The sequence below is a fragment of the Colletes latitarsis genome, chromosome 11 (genome assembly GCF_051014445.1).
Source record: "Colletes latitarsis isolate SP2378_abdomen chromosome 11, iyColLati1, whole genome shotgun sequence".
Taxonomy (NCBI): Eukaryota; Metazoa; Arthropoda; class Insecta; order Hymenoptera; family Colletidae; genus Colletes; species Colletes latitarsis.
The window spans coordinates 23,929,269-23,945,893 of NC_135144.1; the positions used below are offsets into that span (position 1 = coordinate 23,929,269).

Here is a 16,625-nt window from a genome sequence, read left to right on the forward strand (position 1 = left end):
AGGGGAAGTTCGTCTTTTAGTTTTCGCCATTGCGCGCGAAACGAGCCCATCGAACGGAACGGTTTTCTTCGGTTCGCGGCTGGCTGTTCGCCAGCGATCCTTTATTCGAAATGTCCAATCAATCTGGCCGCAGTGTGCATGGAAAAGACGGAAAGCCATCTGGCCTCGATACCGACGCTCGGAATTTCCACCGTCTATCGAAATTCCAACGAAAACGCAACCGTTACGCCTGTATCGTTCCACGCGAGTCGCATAAGCATCGTCGCACGCCGCTATCACTCTTCGATAATTAAAATTGCCTGACAAAGGAACGCGAGCTGCTTTATCAGCGGTATTTACGAACGATTACTGCTCGTCCAGCGAGCGTTTTCACCGTCGAACTGCGAAAAAAGAGAACTACGACCAGGAAACTCTTCCACAGCGTGTCGCTTCGACGAATGCCAATGGAGGACATCCACCAGTGGAAGAATAGTGGAAAAACATGCCGTGAACTTCGACGTTCGGACGGTAGCGCACCTGTCAGTGGGCCTTATCTAATCTCGCATAGAAGTCTTATCGAACTTCTTCATTCAAACAGAATTTGCTCGGTAATTGCGAGTTTCGTTAACGTAAAAAATGAGCAAAGGTAATCTAAGCTCCGCGGAAGCACTCGATAAAAGGTAAACGCGATAGGTTTGCGTTTCAACGTGCACTGTATTACGTTAGTAATTGAAACGGTTTGTTTATTTGGATTGATCGTTTACTGGGAAAAATTTCTGGCGAAACGATCGCGATAAGATACCAGCGAACGTAATCGTCAGAAATAAGAGACTGGAAGCTTCCACGGTTCATTTTTTTTGTCGCCTGAATGATCAGGGATGGACACAAAATTTGTAATAAAAGAGAAATTTCGCGTTAATAATGCGATATGCGCGTGCCATGCGCGAGTATCAAGCGTTATCTAAGAATACCCAGCGACCAGAAACCTGGAACAGTCGTGCAAACCACGGATACATAAGACATCCTCGCGAATGTCGAGGATTCCGTGTCTCTGTTAAAGCTATATATAAGGGCTCGTGCACACTAATGCAATAAAACGTCGAAGTCAATGGCAAGTCGAACGTTTCGGCGAACGTTTCAGAAACCAGTAACATCACCGCGAGCCATCGAGTTCCTTCCAACGTGCAGTCAAAGGGCGTATCGCAGTCAACTATTTCGTTCTGCTTCAGCAATGGTAACCTGAATACTGGTGCACGTTTCTCTGTAAAAATCGAGTCTATTTTCAACCCTTTAACGGAAGAAGCTATTCCGTGGCATACGTGTCAGATTCGACGCCATATCGGCTGCAAATGTAGGCTAATATAACACGAACTACATAAACAAAAAAAAATGACGTATAAACGTTGCAATAATCTTATTGTATCGCTCAAACTACAGAAAATTGTTGTTCATATATTAAATGTATTCAAATCTCAGCCATTTTTAATGTACTACGAATGTGCTACCAGGTTTTCCATTATCTAAGATTGCCTGGACGCTGCTGTATTATAATTTAACTAAAGTTTCATCTCCGATCGATGTATTAGTCTGATTTACTCTCTATGGGCTCTCTATACTTGGGGTTTACTATTAAAATTGATGTTCTAATCGGTCTCTCGATCGACCTCCAAGTTCGCAACTCGCTCAAAGATAGGTATAACTAATAGCAATACCGATAAAGAACAAAAACAGATTTGTCGACAGCATGTGGGAGACTCTAGATGATCAGCCAAACCCAGACTACCTAGAAGACCTGTCCACCCCCACATAAATTCAGTTATCGTTCGAGAACCGGTATATAGTCGTGGACTTCGACTACTTCAAGTTCACTGTTAACATTTCAACGCCTACTTATTTTAGCTAACCTGCCAGCTTAACTTCAGATATCGAACGTAGCTCAACTATTTCGAATTTATTGTTGCAAGTGCAATCCTAGGAGCCATTTTTCTTAATTTTCTACCATGAAACGATGCAGTATCGGATAAACGCTCTCCAGCTACGCGTTAAAATATCATTTTATCAGCAATTTATAATAAAACCTAATGAAAACTAGAAAACAAACAGTGTTGGAACGATCAGAGGATTTCCCCGCCAGCAGAACAAATTATATCTTTTGTCCCTTTCAAAATGACATAACACGTTCCTCGACCAAGAATCTTTATTTCTCAAATTCAACACTGGTATCCCCAGTGTCTTTTGTTTCGACGAATTGTCATGCGTTTCATTATCATGCAAATTGGTACTTTGACACAACCTGGCGGCGGTAAAAAATTCACGTTCAAACGCAATGCAAAACATTCGATGCAGAGTCACCGAATCATTTCTACACCCAACTGAAAAGACGTTAGAGCGTTGAGTTTCTCGTTCCATCCGGTTCGCGATCGTCGGGAGCCCAGAGCAGCCGAGATCTCCCGCAGCTTATGTCTTTTGTTTCGTTATTACGAAACATTGGTATTTAAAAAATGTTCAAACTGAGCGTAGAAACGCAATGCAAAATATTCGACGCAGAGACACCGAAATTATTTTTACACGGTAACGATCGAACAGACCTCGAAGCGATAAGTTTCTCGTCAATTTCGAAGCAAACAAAACCAAGGTTAGCAATGTCCCCGTCGCGTTCGCCGTCCGATTCGGTCGCGCTAGTGTGTATAAGCCCTAAGTCCGTGTCGCGGCGAATTTAGAACGCAACAAGAAGAAACCGCGCGCGGGCGACACGGCTAAGAAACAGGGGGTAAAAAAACGCCAAGGAAGGAGGAAAGAAACGTGGACGGAACGCGGCGCAAGTACCTCATTGGTGGAACCGTGACCGTTCATCTTGCCGTCACCTCTGGTATCCCATTACCGGTCTGCGGCGAAATGCTCCAAGGATCGTTCACCTTCTCGCATCGGTTCTCGAAAATGGCGCATCTCACTCCGTCTAACCCCCCTCGTGTCACCTTCGCGCACAGAGAACGATTCGGCCACTCTCGATTTTCCTTTCGGGCTGGTCAACGCTGGTCAAGGTCACGCCACCATCGAGTACTAATTTTGGCGGAGCATCCTCGGGTTCGACGACCCTCTTCTTCTTCGCTCCTCTCTCCCCGCGAGACACGTTCCCTCGAACACGTTTTCAGAAATTTTATTCAACCGATCGTTCCAGATCGTGCATAGTCTCTCCCAAAGGCGACGCTCATTTCGTCCACTACACTTCACTGTCACGATCAATTTACGCGCTAGAGTCGTTCGACGTGCCAGGCGAATCTTGGACGATCGGGTAAACACCGAGTTTCGCACGTGATTTCTTTCCACCGGTCGGAAGTTCTCGTAAACATGCACGAATATCTCGAGGGATAAGGGATCGAGCACCGTCGGCGAATCGATCGTTTCCCACGTCCTTCGCGTTGGAGCGCTGTTCGCAGACTGGAGAGCTCCGCATCGCGCGTGCACGGAGCCCATCGCTATCGCCACAGGTAGACACCCCACCAAATACGTACACCGGCAGAAAATTTGTGGTCGAATCTTAACAACCCGCTGTTACACAGGCGACGGTGAGAATTATATACGAGTGAGAATTGATTTATCGTCGTCGATGCCACCGCCGCCACCGTCGTCGCGAATATTTATTTCGTAATGTATAGACAGCGCGCCATATTTGTCGCGCGCGAGTTTATTACGGTCGCGAAATAATTCATCGATGCGTAGACCGGGGCTAACGACTCGATACGAAAGGGAAAATTGGGTTTTCGAGCGAGCTCGTTAAGGTTACCGATACCCACCCCGTTACTTACGCGCTTTGGATATTAATTATAACGAGGATTCTCTTACTCGCGAAAGTTTACTCGAATAATAAGGGACGAACGTTGATTAAACGCGAAACGGAATCTCGCTTTGCAATTCGGTTTGTAACTTTTATCGAACGAACGACGCGTCGAGAATTATTTATCTCCGAATTATTGTTCGAAATTTATACTTTGGTAAATGTGCTCGCCCGTCCCGGGCCGACGCGAAGAAGAAATTCTGCGTAGTATTCTTCGCGCCGTCGTTAATTTACGACCCCGCAGTATCTCTTCTACCAATTACGCGCGTAAAAAAATGTCGACAGCTCTGAAATCGATGTTGTTACAACGTAGTAAATAACGGTGAGTTAGAATAGCAATTCGAGGGAGTATTTAATTCTTGTGCCGATAACTAGTGTACCCGGATACTCCATGTATCTTTTCGATCCCATATTTTCTCGAAACTCTTCCCTGACCTTCCAATAAACTATTTTTTTTTTTTTAAATAGTACTTGCAACTAATTCGTCGATAATCACATAAATTAACCGAATACTTTTTAAAGAAATAATGGAGAGGGTGAGGTTAAGTCACACTGTTGCAAAAGATTTTTTGAAAAAAGCCCATTAATTCAGATTTAGTTTATAATAAGGAATACGTACTTCTATTTAAAATTGAAAAACACATCGTATGCAACTATTGCATGCTCTTTGTAATTTGATATCAAGTGTCACTGTTAGACCATTAAAAACTAACGAACGATGTGTAGAATGAGACTGGTAACTGCCAGTTTGCGTGCCTAGAAGTTATAAAGAGAATAATTAATCCTATTGTAGACATTGTTTATACGATCGTGTCAAGATAACTTTCTGATTAATGTGACATTTAGCCAACGCAGAAGAAAATAGGATAAAACAGGCCACCAAAGATACTTGTTTGCTAACAAAAAAATCGAAAGTCAAAATATATTTTAACTCGATAAAACGGGGTACTTATTTAAAGCCGTGTAAATTTTACTAAAAATTCTAGGTGTATAATTGCAAAATATGCGTATCTCTAATTTCCATTTCGAGTTAATTTTTGCAAGGACTTCGCGTACGATCACAGATAAGCTTATTAAGGAGTTAGCTACCTGTCGTCGAGACTCAATTTCGACGTGTTCTAGCAGCATAATTCCTTACATAATGGCGATAAATCGATGGGAGAAGGATGAACGCGAACGTGTCCTTGTAAATAGTGGCCACTTTCGAGATCTCGCGGCGCGCTCAATCGCGAGCATTATTAGCCATTGGGCCCAACGGGTTGCGAGTCCCCGAGTCAATGTCACGATCACATTTCGCTCGTCACGTTTATCCCGAGCGTCTCGTCTTACTCCGTCTCGATCCTCTCGATTCTGTCCCTCTTCGTACGATCAATAGCCCCAACCCAGCTCCGAATCCCGTTACAGCCCTTGCACGCGATCCCATCGATCTCCATTCCGCGATTCGAAAATCCATGCGCGATACTCACACCTACGTATAGTTTAAACGAACCACCGTAATCGAATCCTCTCCAAAAAATGAATCGAACGATCGGAATAAATTTTTCTCCTACGACCCACAGCGATCGAGAAAAATGGCGTCGAAGTTGCACGGTGCACGCGCGTCAAAGCACGCGCCAAAAACGAAGGCTCGTACGACAAAATTTTATTTTCTCTTTTCGAACCATTTCACTAGATTTAACTTATGTTTAGATTTCCAAATCCGAGTTTATATTGCTGCTAATTTTCTGCATATTTGATGAACTTCTCAACGCCTCACCCTTTAATTAAGCTTTCGACCAGCGATACCTTCGGCCCAATTGCACCCTCTACTTCACGGTCGACTACCCCCTAGGTGGGCGTGAATTCGCCTTTGGAGAGGACTGACCCGTGAAGGGCAACAAGTACCGATTTGCCGATCGAGTCAACACCCATTCTAGGCTGCTACGTATTTCAGAATCTTCCTGGCGACACAAACTAAAGCGAACTCTAGCCAATTTTCGCTGACTCTGTACTATACTTGCATTATATTGTTATTAAATAAATAAATCGACCGTGGGAACCAACGATCGTTTTTATCGATAATCTGCTCAAACGCAGGATTCCGGCAGTGTCCGCTTCGAAAGAGAAGCTCGACAACCCCTGTTGGTCGCGTGCAAAAATTCAAAATTTCTATCGTTCCAGCACCGCTTCGTGTTCCTTTTAATCAAGCGCACTTCGTTCCTCCCGTTCGCTTCCGTTTCTTAAATCAGCACCGGTAACAATTCCGCATTCATCGCGAACAAGGGTATCAAGGTGGATCGCATCCGAGCTGCTGACGGTGCATCAGCTCGTAGCGCTTCGTCGTGAACGAGCATAAAGAAAAGAAGATAGATAAAGATGATGTATCAGAAGCAACGTTACGGCTCTCGCCTCCCCCCCCCCCCCCCCCCCCCCGGTAAACAATGGCGCGCCACCAATCTTCCACCGCCTCTTCCACGGTCGTATTCACCGTCGTGTTCGCCGCTGAAAATTCCTCGTGACGTTCTATATTTCCATACGTGGTTCGTGAATCACGTTCGTTCTTTCTCCTGGCCGGGCAACGGTTTGACGCGCGCCGCGCTGGAACGTCGAAGGGCGTGGGTCAGCGCATCGCGACGCTGCACCTGGGCGCATCTCGACCAGAAGCGTAGAAGGGAGGACACGTACGAAGATAAGGAAGCGCACGGTGGACGAGCAACGGGAAGAAGAAGGAGGAGAATAGGTAGAACCGTGGACAAACGTTACCCATCGTCTGGTTTCCCCGGTTCTTGCCGGCTGTTTACAATCTTGGAAGGCCAAGGTGGTGGCACACACCGCGCTACCACCAGGTATGGTAGCCCCGGGTTTCGTACTTGGCGAGGACGAGATGCGACCACGGTTTACAACGGCGGACGGTCGATGCACCCCGCGACGTAGGCCGCGCAACACTCGGACGTGCATCCCGGTTCAAAGAGGCTCAGGCCACTGAAAGGGCCCGTTCCACTCGCCAACACTCCACGCATACTCCGCTGTCAGAGTTAGGCAAATTTTATTCTCGATAAAGAATGGGAAAATCAACGAATAAAGTGGCTGAGAAATGTCCTGCGATACTTGTTGACTTACGGATCAGACTAAAGAAAATGTTCCAACTGTCTAATACGTGACTCAAATCGTATTGTTGAAGAAGTCAAATCGAAAATAAAGAATAATATTATTCCCTCTAAGGGTTGGTTTTTGAGATAGTTCGATGTGAAAGTTTGTGGAACACGCGATTCGATACGATTTGCCTGGCGCGTCTGTCCACTACCCACTGTTTTCACTTACGCCATCGAATGCCCCTTTTGGCTTACTGTTCCCCACAACACCAAGTCCCCACAGTATTTTTGGCTGATAAAATTTTACTCATACGCAAAATATTTCCTGAATTATTGACCGTCCGCATCGAGAACCGTGCATCGTATTTTAAGCACTATCGTCCGCGTGCAAAAGCCCAACGAAAAGCGAACGCTACGCTCGAACGTATGCTTTACAGAGTTCCCGGCGGCTTCTTCCGCTTCCGTGAAGTCCATGCTGCCAGTTAACCGCAACGATGACCGTGCACCGAGGGAACACAAGGAGCTTTCGGTAGTTTGCGTATCAGGAACACGGCCCGACACGAATCCCCGTGCTTTGAAAACGAACCGGGACAGAGACTAACCGGGGCGGGGGAGGGCGAGTCTAACGCTGATCAGGAAGTGGCAAACTTTGGCGACGTCGTGGCTGGTTTGTTAGCCGTGAAGCTTTGATGTTTGGAGAGTTAATGGTGTTTGAGAATTTCGGGAGCGGCTGTTTGGCGAGAGGGCGTTCGACTTCGCGCGCGCCAGAGAATAGTTCGACGGGGAGTTTGACGAACAAAGGAGGGGTATAGAAAGAAGCGAGTCTCGGGTGGTTAGAGAGACGACCTTCGATGTCAAGGAGACATCTGGTTCTCCATATTCGACCAACGACGTCGTTCGTTAGCTCGTTCCAGCGTGCAGCGGTTCTCAGCCCGTACTGACTTGAATTCCAGGAGAAAAGGCGTTATAGCTCAGCGATGATATCAATACCTTCTCACACATACCTCGGCGTATCTCGCGAGATACGCGACGTGATGCATAGTTCCTTCGTGTATACAGTAGCGTTATAATGTTACAGGGGACGCTAGATAACAGTACTTTCTAACCAATTTCTAGCGTTACACGAGTACGTACGGACAAACGTAACCGAGATTAATGAATAGGATATGCCGGTGACCTCTCGAACCATACAGGGTGTTGCGGAAAAGTTTACAGAATCTTGGAAACGAGCAAAGCCCTCGGTAATCGATAATCGATCTTGCAGGTTATTTTATCATTACCAGTATCTGGGCACCACGTTGTTTTCCACTCTTAAATTTTTCAGTTATTAAAAACGTTTTCGACTCTTATCTTTAGACGCTACTAAAATTATCTTAACCATATTTAATTGCTATAGATCGACAAAATTTTTCAGCCACGTTACCATGAAACCGAATGTTCGCCCGCTACTGTGCGTGTAACGAATTACATCATACGCGAAGGCTGACGTTTCGCGATACCGCGAAAAGAAGCTGAAGATGACGCGGAGGCGCGACAACTCCTGGAAGGAACCGAGACCTGCCTCGGATTTCAAAACGTCCAGAACGAACGTGACCTGTCCGGAATTCTTACGAACGCTGGGTTTTCTTAAAACGCCTTTGCGCTTCCTCGAAAGGACAACGTTCATGCCGCGACCTGTAAACTTAATAAATTCGAATTTCAATAATGATTCTTAAAATAAACCGCGTACGTGATTGATAAGTTGAACATTTCACAACTGGAATAAAGGAGCTGCGTTTAAATATCTGCAGGTGTCGAATGTCGCTTCCGCTCTACGAAAGATGAACGCGTCCCGGAGCGACGTTCATTTAACGAATCATTCATATAACTTGCAAATTATTGGTTGTATGAAAAAATGTTTCCGATGAAAGTTGCATGGATTTTGGGTGGGCATATATCAGTGTAATGAGTTTCATGTTATTTTAATTTTTTAAATATCTGCTTGTGTAAAATTTCGCCCCGCGAAAGAGGGACGTACGACTGGGTAGACCGCCACGCTCGATGTTTCCTCTCGTTAATATCAGGAAACCGTTTTCGAATCACCAATTAGCCTCGAATTGTTAACCTTTTTCACGATCCGCGAATCGTGACGGGACAAACATGCTCAATAATCGCGCATAGAACTGGATAATCGAGCGCGGAAAGGTAGCCTTCCACCAATCGGGGTTATAATCTATCGGACTGATCTCGCTAATTAAAGTTTATGCCTTCCGCGATTTTTCCCCCCCCGTCGTCCGACCGACCGAAATGTCATTCGACGATTCGCCGCTAATTGCCTGGCGGCGATGACAAGTTCAGCGAAAGTCACCGCGGAGGACGAGACTATCGGCGTGTGTTCCGACTTCTTAAATGTCAATCGTGGCCGGGGACACTCGGATCGCGGAATTCTTTCGTTGCTTTCAACGCGTCGGACCATAGAAGATCCGTGCCGTAGATTTCTCGGTCTTCCAACGGTAATGGAAGCTCTTTCCCGGTCGAAATAGACGTATCAAAGGAATCGAGCCGACCGTTTTGTTCGCAGTACCACAAAACCTTCGTAACAAACGACGTCCCGCCACTTACAGAAGGAAGTCGTGCTCTCTGCCGCTCTCCTACTGTCTGAGGCACGTTCTCCTCGACGTCCAGCGTTCATCCTTCCGCTACTCCCAGCGTATATATACATACATATATGTGTCCATGGAGCGTACCTGTGTGTGTATCAGCGACCGTGTTGAAAGTGTGCGGAGTCGGCGCGGCTCGGTGCGCGCAGCCCAGTGTGACACAGGAGTACTTGAAGATACGAAGAAGGTAAGGTAAGTGAGGCTCGTGCCTTGCCCGGTGACTGAACCCACACCGCATTTCACACAGGGGACCGAACCGAGATCTATTCCCGCTCACGAACACACGCTCGCGCGAACCACGCTCGTATCTTCGCGGCGAGGACTTCGAGGAACCGAGAATCTCATCGGCCACGCCATTGGTGGCGTGCTCGAATTAAGATGCATCTGCTAACTCCGATCGACGACGTGGTTCTCGATGACTTCCGGTACCGTTCCGTGAATCGAGACGCGTATCGAGAGCGTATCGAACAAGGGGGTGGAGGGGGCGGGGGCTGAAAAAATTAGCAAACGCGACGATCCGCTTTGTTCGAGAGCGTTTTGTTTCGCGTGTCCGAGGCGCAGGAGATTTGTTTGAGTACCAGGAAGTACCAGCGGTACCATGCTCACTCCGGAGAGCCTCTTCGTGTACGAGGAAGAGCTCTCCACGCGCCACTCCGTCACAAAGTTTCCGAGAAGACGTTGCTCGATCGCAAATACTAATTCGCGGGAATCGACGTCGAGTGGACGATCGCTGTTTCTTCGGATGGGAAGTTCTTTAAGCGGCTCGCACACGGTAATATTGTTGACAATATTTTGCATTTATGGATTTTCTGAATAAATACAAATAAAATGTTGGTTCGACAGTCAACGTATCGATACGCGACGAAGAAATTATTATTACTCACCTTGTCTTCGCAGGTCTTGTGACAGATGTACTTGCAGACTGAAATGAAAAACAAAATTACTGATAACACCTTCTTTGATTGTACATATACAGTGGAAAAATCAGTCGAAAAGAAAGGATGTTTCGTTTTTAAGAGAATCGAGCTGAATATCAGTATAAGTAGAAACAGTGAGTAATGAACAGACTCGCCAGCCATATCGTATTCAATCAAAAAACAGACTTACTAATTGAATATGAATGTTCTTAATAATGAAGTAATTTGTTAACACTGTAAAGACTAGTGTAGCCGATACAAACTGCCTTGAGTAATCGCTCGAATGATCTGTTGAGAGATGTACCACTCGATGTTGCACATCGGTTATGGTTTATGCATGATGGTGTACCTCTACAGTTTTGTCAAGTCGCCAGCGAGTTCATGAACAAACGATTACCTAACAAATGAATAGATCGTGCATAACCCATTGCCTGACTTGCTCGTTTCCTAGATTTAAATACACTAGACGTTCATTTCCGAACACATTTGAAAACAATTGAAAACGATGTATACCAGACGAATGCCAACGAATTGAACGAGTACCTGGAATATACACTTTCCGTGACGAAAAGCAACTACACATTATTGAAATATTGTACAAACACGACAATAACTCCGGAACATGATCAAATTTTCATTATTTTTGCGTCCCCAATCACTAGTTGAAGTAGCTCCCATATATTGTATTACACCTTGTAGACGTTACAGTGTCGAAGAGGTTAACAAGATTGTACGTTAACTAATAAATAATGAAACGAGATTACATCCCAATTAACATTAGTTTTTTCAAAGAAAATTCATAAAATTATTAGTTTTCGATAGAATACGTTTGAATAGCCCGCCACGTTTTTACCGTTATTTTCTTTCGTGCTTTTTTACCGTCTACCGCTTCGACAGACGTACCGACGGAGTCTTTCTGATCTCTGCCACCGTAGGGAATGACCTTATCGACTCACCTCTGCAACACGACGCCTGCTTGATCACCGCCTGATGGCACAAATGGCACGGACGCGGTTTGCGTAACTGCTTCGTCCGAAAAACGTGACATTGCGGCTCGAACTCGCTCTGAAAGCAATCGAAAGAAAGAAACGGTTAATTGCATCGATGATTGCCGTTGACAAGCACGGAAGAAAGCCGCATTAATTTTACCGAGCTTCTGGCGGCCCTCAGATGCTTCCGTGCTTTTTACCATGCATTTTTTTCATCAAGTCCATTTAATTAGTGGACGAGAACCCTCGACTGGTTAGCTTCAACGAGGTCTAGACGTTCTAAATGAAGCGTCTGTTCGACGGTGCCTCGTGACCACAAAAAACCCTCGTCTCCGCTAGAAATTATCATCCTCGAGGACACGGTGCCCCGAAACGCACGCGTCAAGAGCCACGTCGAAGTGAAGTATTCAAAAATTTGTCAAGAAACTATTCACACGGTTCTCGGATATAAAAAAATCAATTCTTTAAAGTCTAACTCGCTGTCTTCGCGTATATCACACATACGTAAACAAAGAGACAAGGAAACGTCAAACATTGCTGGTAACCCGTTCTTAAAGAAACCGAAGAGCGTGCAGTTAACCTTTCTGATCGGAAGAGGGATCCAAGTAACACGTCGTTGTACATGCCAGCCCATACATTACAAGCAAACCGATGTTGAGAAGTTGTTTCTCGAATCACGTATGGATCTTCGTGTACCCATACACGATTGTTGCGGAAATTGCAAACATCTTTTCCAGCAAACGTCGACTTTAATATTATCGATGGAAAAAGTTCGTCTTGGAAAATGGTTGGGGGAACACCGGTGTAGGTGGATGATTGTTTGACTTTTCCAAGCTTGGGTCGCAGGAGTTTGTTGTGCGCCGCGATTCCGATTGGATGCACGATCCGTTAACAGCGGTACAAGCGGATACAGAACGCTGTCCGAGGAGGCAAGTTCGCAAAGTTATGCGCAAATAAGAGCCCCGGGCACTTACGATCCCGTGATGCGCGGGTTCCGATTACAGGCACGCAACACCCGACTCTTCTCTGGGAAGTGGATACCTTATGCTTTCACCCGCGTCGATCGACCGTATTCCCAGAAAACGGTACGTGGAACGGAGCCAAATTTTGCGTCCACGTACCCCGACGCACGTTCACCGATGCTGCTTGACGATTCGCCTCGCAATGGCTGATAATTTAATCGCCTTTCAAGGAACTTCATTCTGCCTTCCGACGCTCGGGGAAACGGAGAAACCTAGGAGGTCTTACGAGTTTCAATTCGCTCGTCCCGTAACTTCGTTCGCTTTCTTCAATTACGGTCTTGTACTACCAACTAGTTAGGTTCCACTGGATCAACACAAATAGAAAGAAGGAACTAATCGCGTTACCGATACGGAAGGATTGCATCGTCTTAGCCATCGATAGATTCTTTTCGAATCCAAGATTTAAAGAGTAATAGCGCGGACGATCAATGGGGTCCACGATACCTCTGAGAATTTTAGTCAATTGTATTTTAATAGAAAGTTGTAGGTTATAATTCTGAAATATCTGAAACATTCTTAAGATAGTATCTGTATTTGACTAACGGACTATATCTTGATTTCCAATTTGATTTATGTAACTTCTAGCCATTTTGTTCGATGCTTTTAGACAATTGTCTGTGAATAGATCCTGCGTTGGATCTGACAATGACTATATTATTAATATCAAATTCTATATCCTATAAGTTTACTTAGTAATCTATACTTTTCAACAAGTGATTTTAAAAATAATTATCTCTCGAAGATGGAATATTTACCAACAACCCATAACAATATTAAAAATTCAAAATACAATATTTGTGGAATCGTTTACTACTAGTGCCTGATAACTTCTTATTTGGGTGGTAATTCGTCGGTCGTAACAAGATAAAAATACCCGATGAGAACTTGTCAAGATCCACGTGCTTACAAAGATCTCAAACGATTCGATAAGCTCGCCGCGAGTCCACCTGGCGGTAGGTCTATTGGATCGCGAATTTACAAGCATTCCTGAATCGGCAAGATTCCGCCACTCTCTTCCGTCGATTTCTACGGAACGATAATTGTAGGAAATATTTCTGTGTCATTGGTTTCACGCAGCTGGCAATTAACCTAATACCAAAGCACACGCAACATCGACCGAACATTCCACTCGCGTTCCCGCGCTTTCGTTATCATAATCTCTTATGCGCTGACGATCGATGACGTTCGACCGGCCTTTTCGCCGGATTTCGTCGAAATCACGGCTCCCGCGTCCCGGACCTAACGTCGTTTCTCAACTAAATGCGATAACGCCGCGGGGATGGCTGATAAGCCGTTCTCAATGAAAATCCCGCGACATTATCGTACGCGGTTACTGTTCGTTTTATCGGGCAAAGTTTGCCACGGAGGCCGGCGTCGTACTCGTCGACATAGATTGTAAAATACCGAGCCATTAAGAGACCGTAATATTTCGTAATTATCAGCTTTATCGCCCCGCTACGAGCTACGAGTTGAATTATTGTCACTTGCCGCGAGACCGAACCACGGAGGCGGAAGAACGAGCTTCCTTATTGGTTACTGTATGCAAAAGATCGCTGTCATCGTAAACGCCATCGTATTCTTGCGCTTCTTCTTTTGCCACGATGAAACCGTCCCTCGACGTTGGATCGTTTCCTCCTCTTTTACGAACCAGCGTTTCTCGAAATTATTCGTTGGATCGTACAGCCACAAAAACATTCGTTCGTGACACGATCTTTGATGCTTTTTATTTTTGCACGAACAAATTATTCGTTTGTTATCTATCTGCACATGCAAATGAAACTATACGTAACCGATCGTTACCTGTGTACCTGTCACTCTCGATTTATAAGATCTACGTTTACTTCTGCGGTAAGTAGGTACGTTTATTCGAACGCGATCGTGCAAAACTCGACGTAGAATATTCCCCCTGGTCGTACACAATTTTCTCGGTAACTGAACTTTATATACCGGCACTATCGTTGCACACGCGTGTCTCGGTAACTAATTGCCGACTTGATTAGTACAAGTGACCTTTGGCGTACCGCGAATAACCGCGACCATTGATCACGCGCGATTAATTGATCCTTAATCTTCGAGGGAATCCATTGAAATCCATAGACCTCTCGCCGGTTACGCGGTACGTCGAGCTTCCCTTCGAAGTAAAACTTCTCTTTTCTCTTTACCTTTCTCCGCGAATAGCCTCTCCGCACGAGGTCGAGGTCGGCGCTGACCCGTGCACCGTATTCTTCTTCGGCGACGAGCCTGAAATGCAATAGCGCCCGCCGTCTAGAGTTTTAGACACGCGAAAGGATTACGCTGCAACGACGCGACAGAACGAGTTTGGAATCTTATTTGAATCCCGGGAGAGGCGAGAGGGGGATATATCTCGTTGCATGAGAACATTCGGGATGAACGATGACCTGGAATTTTAATCGTTACGACACGACCCCGGCACAGCTTCTGACACTCGAGAATTTACATCGAATCACGAGGATCGAGTCCAATTGAACTTATGACTTCGGAAAAACTTGATACCAGAGAAGTCAAATATGGCCGTAGAGTGCAATCGGACGGAGACCCGACCCGGTGATTCATTCGGATAATTAAATTACTTTATTGGAATATACGATCACCTCATTTATCGTTCCAACGAATCAAATTTACTTATTTATTCATTACTTATATATAATTTATTACTCCCCTTATTCGTAAATTATAATGGTGATTCACTATAAAAGAAGAGAAGTTTGTTTTTTAAGAATTTTTTGTACACAAAGCAGTTTTCTTTTGTTTTTTGTTAACATTAACGGGACTGGTACAATTACAAAATCGATAAAGAAGTATAATATAAATATTGTACAACAATAAATAAACGCTAATAATACGAGATTATTTACCCTGTTGACCGTTGACAAGTTTTCGTTCTCGATTTACTGTATTATGAAAAAATCAATTTATACCAGTTTGAAAAACTCAATTCATAAGAAACAAGTATTTCCCCATTTACAGTAAATCGTCATCGTAGTGTAGGGATACAAGTGGAACTGTAAATGATGGATGTATTAGTTTGATATACCTTCAGCAACGTATGTTCGTAACAAATTTCGGTGACAACAAAGCGAAGATCGCATTGTATTTCCGCGCAAAGGAAAGGAATTGTGCCAGAGTGGAGGAATACAACCCAATTTTCAATTGTTAATTAACAGAATGAAATTAAGCACTCGCTAGCAGGCGTGGAACTGATACCAGAAGTCCACTCGAGCTATTTCGTCTGGATCAGATCGAACGGGTTCAAAGTTCTGGCAGCCGAGTCGAGTGGAATCAAGTGCGTTCCGCTCGGGACGATACACACATTGCATACACGCTCGCACTTTGGTGCGGTTCGCGAGCGGTTCAGGGCGTGCGAAAGCACTCGGACAAGGGAGGAAGGAAAAGAGAGGAGCCAAAGAAGGACGAGGGCTGGAACAGAGGCCGCTTTGTCGGGTTGTGTTTGCGCTTTGACTCGGAACACTTCGGCTCGCATTAACCGCGTAGATACAAAGAGGGACAGAGAGAGAGAGAGAGACGACGGACGACGGTCACTATTTCTCTTTGTCGCGCTTTCGCGGGTCTCAGCGTTTTCCTGGTCCGTCTGTCTGGCTTCAAAGCGACGCTTTTATCTCTCACGCGGCCGTCAAGATGCTTTATAGGTCCGACGATGCGCGGGAAACGCATGGATACGCGAGCGACGAGTCTCGAAACCAAGGTATCGGTAATGACGTCTGGATGGAAGTTCGCTACAGACTATACAGGGTGTTCGGCCACCCCTGGGAAAAATTTTAATGGGAGATTCTAGAGGCCAAAATAAGATGAAAATCAAGAATACTAATTTGTTGATGGAGATTTCGTCAAAAAATTATTAACGTTTAAACTTCCGCCCGTACTGAATTTTTTTCTAGAAAACGGGTAGGATTTCGGGGGTAGGTCTATTCACAAAAAATGATTGTAATTGACCCCCATAACTGAAAATAATTTTCCCAGAACGATTTGAAATTTTTTAATTTTGTCGAAAAATTTCACACCTCCCCGAATTTTTTTCTAGAAAGCGGGTAGGATTTCGGGGGTAGGTATATTCACAAAAAATGATTGTAATTGACCCCCATAACTGAAAATAATTTTTCCAGAACGATTTGAAATTTTTTAATTTTGTCGAAA

At 45.0% G+C, this 16,625-nt stretch overlaps 1 protein-coding gene across 7 annotated transcripts in view; it reads right to left on the minus strand.

Annotated features, from left to right (window-relative positions):
• By (focal adhesion protein tensin) overlaps positions 1–16,625 on the minus strand; it is a 215,089-nt gene that overhangs the window by 126,063 nt on the left and 72,401 nt on the right. For 6 of the 7 annotated variants that reach the window (XM_076777972.1, XM_076777976.1, XM_076777983.1 and 3 more), the window contains exons 2-3: positions 11,398–11,506; positions 10,409–10,446 (exon numbers count right to left, since the gene is read on the minus strand). In XM_076777972.1, coding sequence (XP_076634087.1) covers positions 10,409–10,446; positions 11,398–11,506 — 147 coding nt within the window. Of the gene's footprint in view, positions 1–2,805; positions 3,413–10,408; positions 10,447–11,397; positions 11,507–16,625 lie in introns of those variants that run through there. The other variant, XM_076777977.1, reaches the window with a different exon arrangement.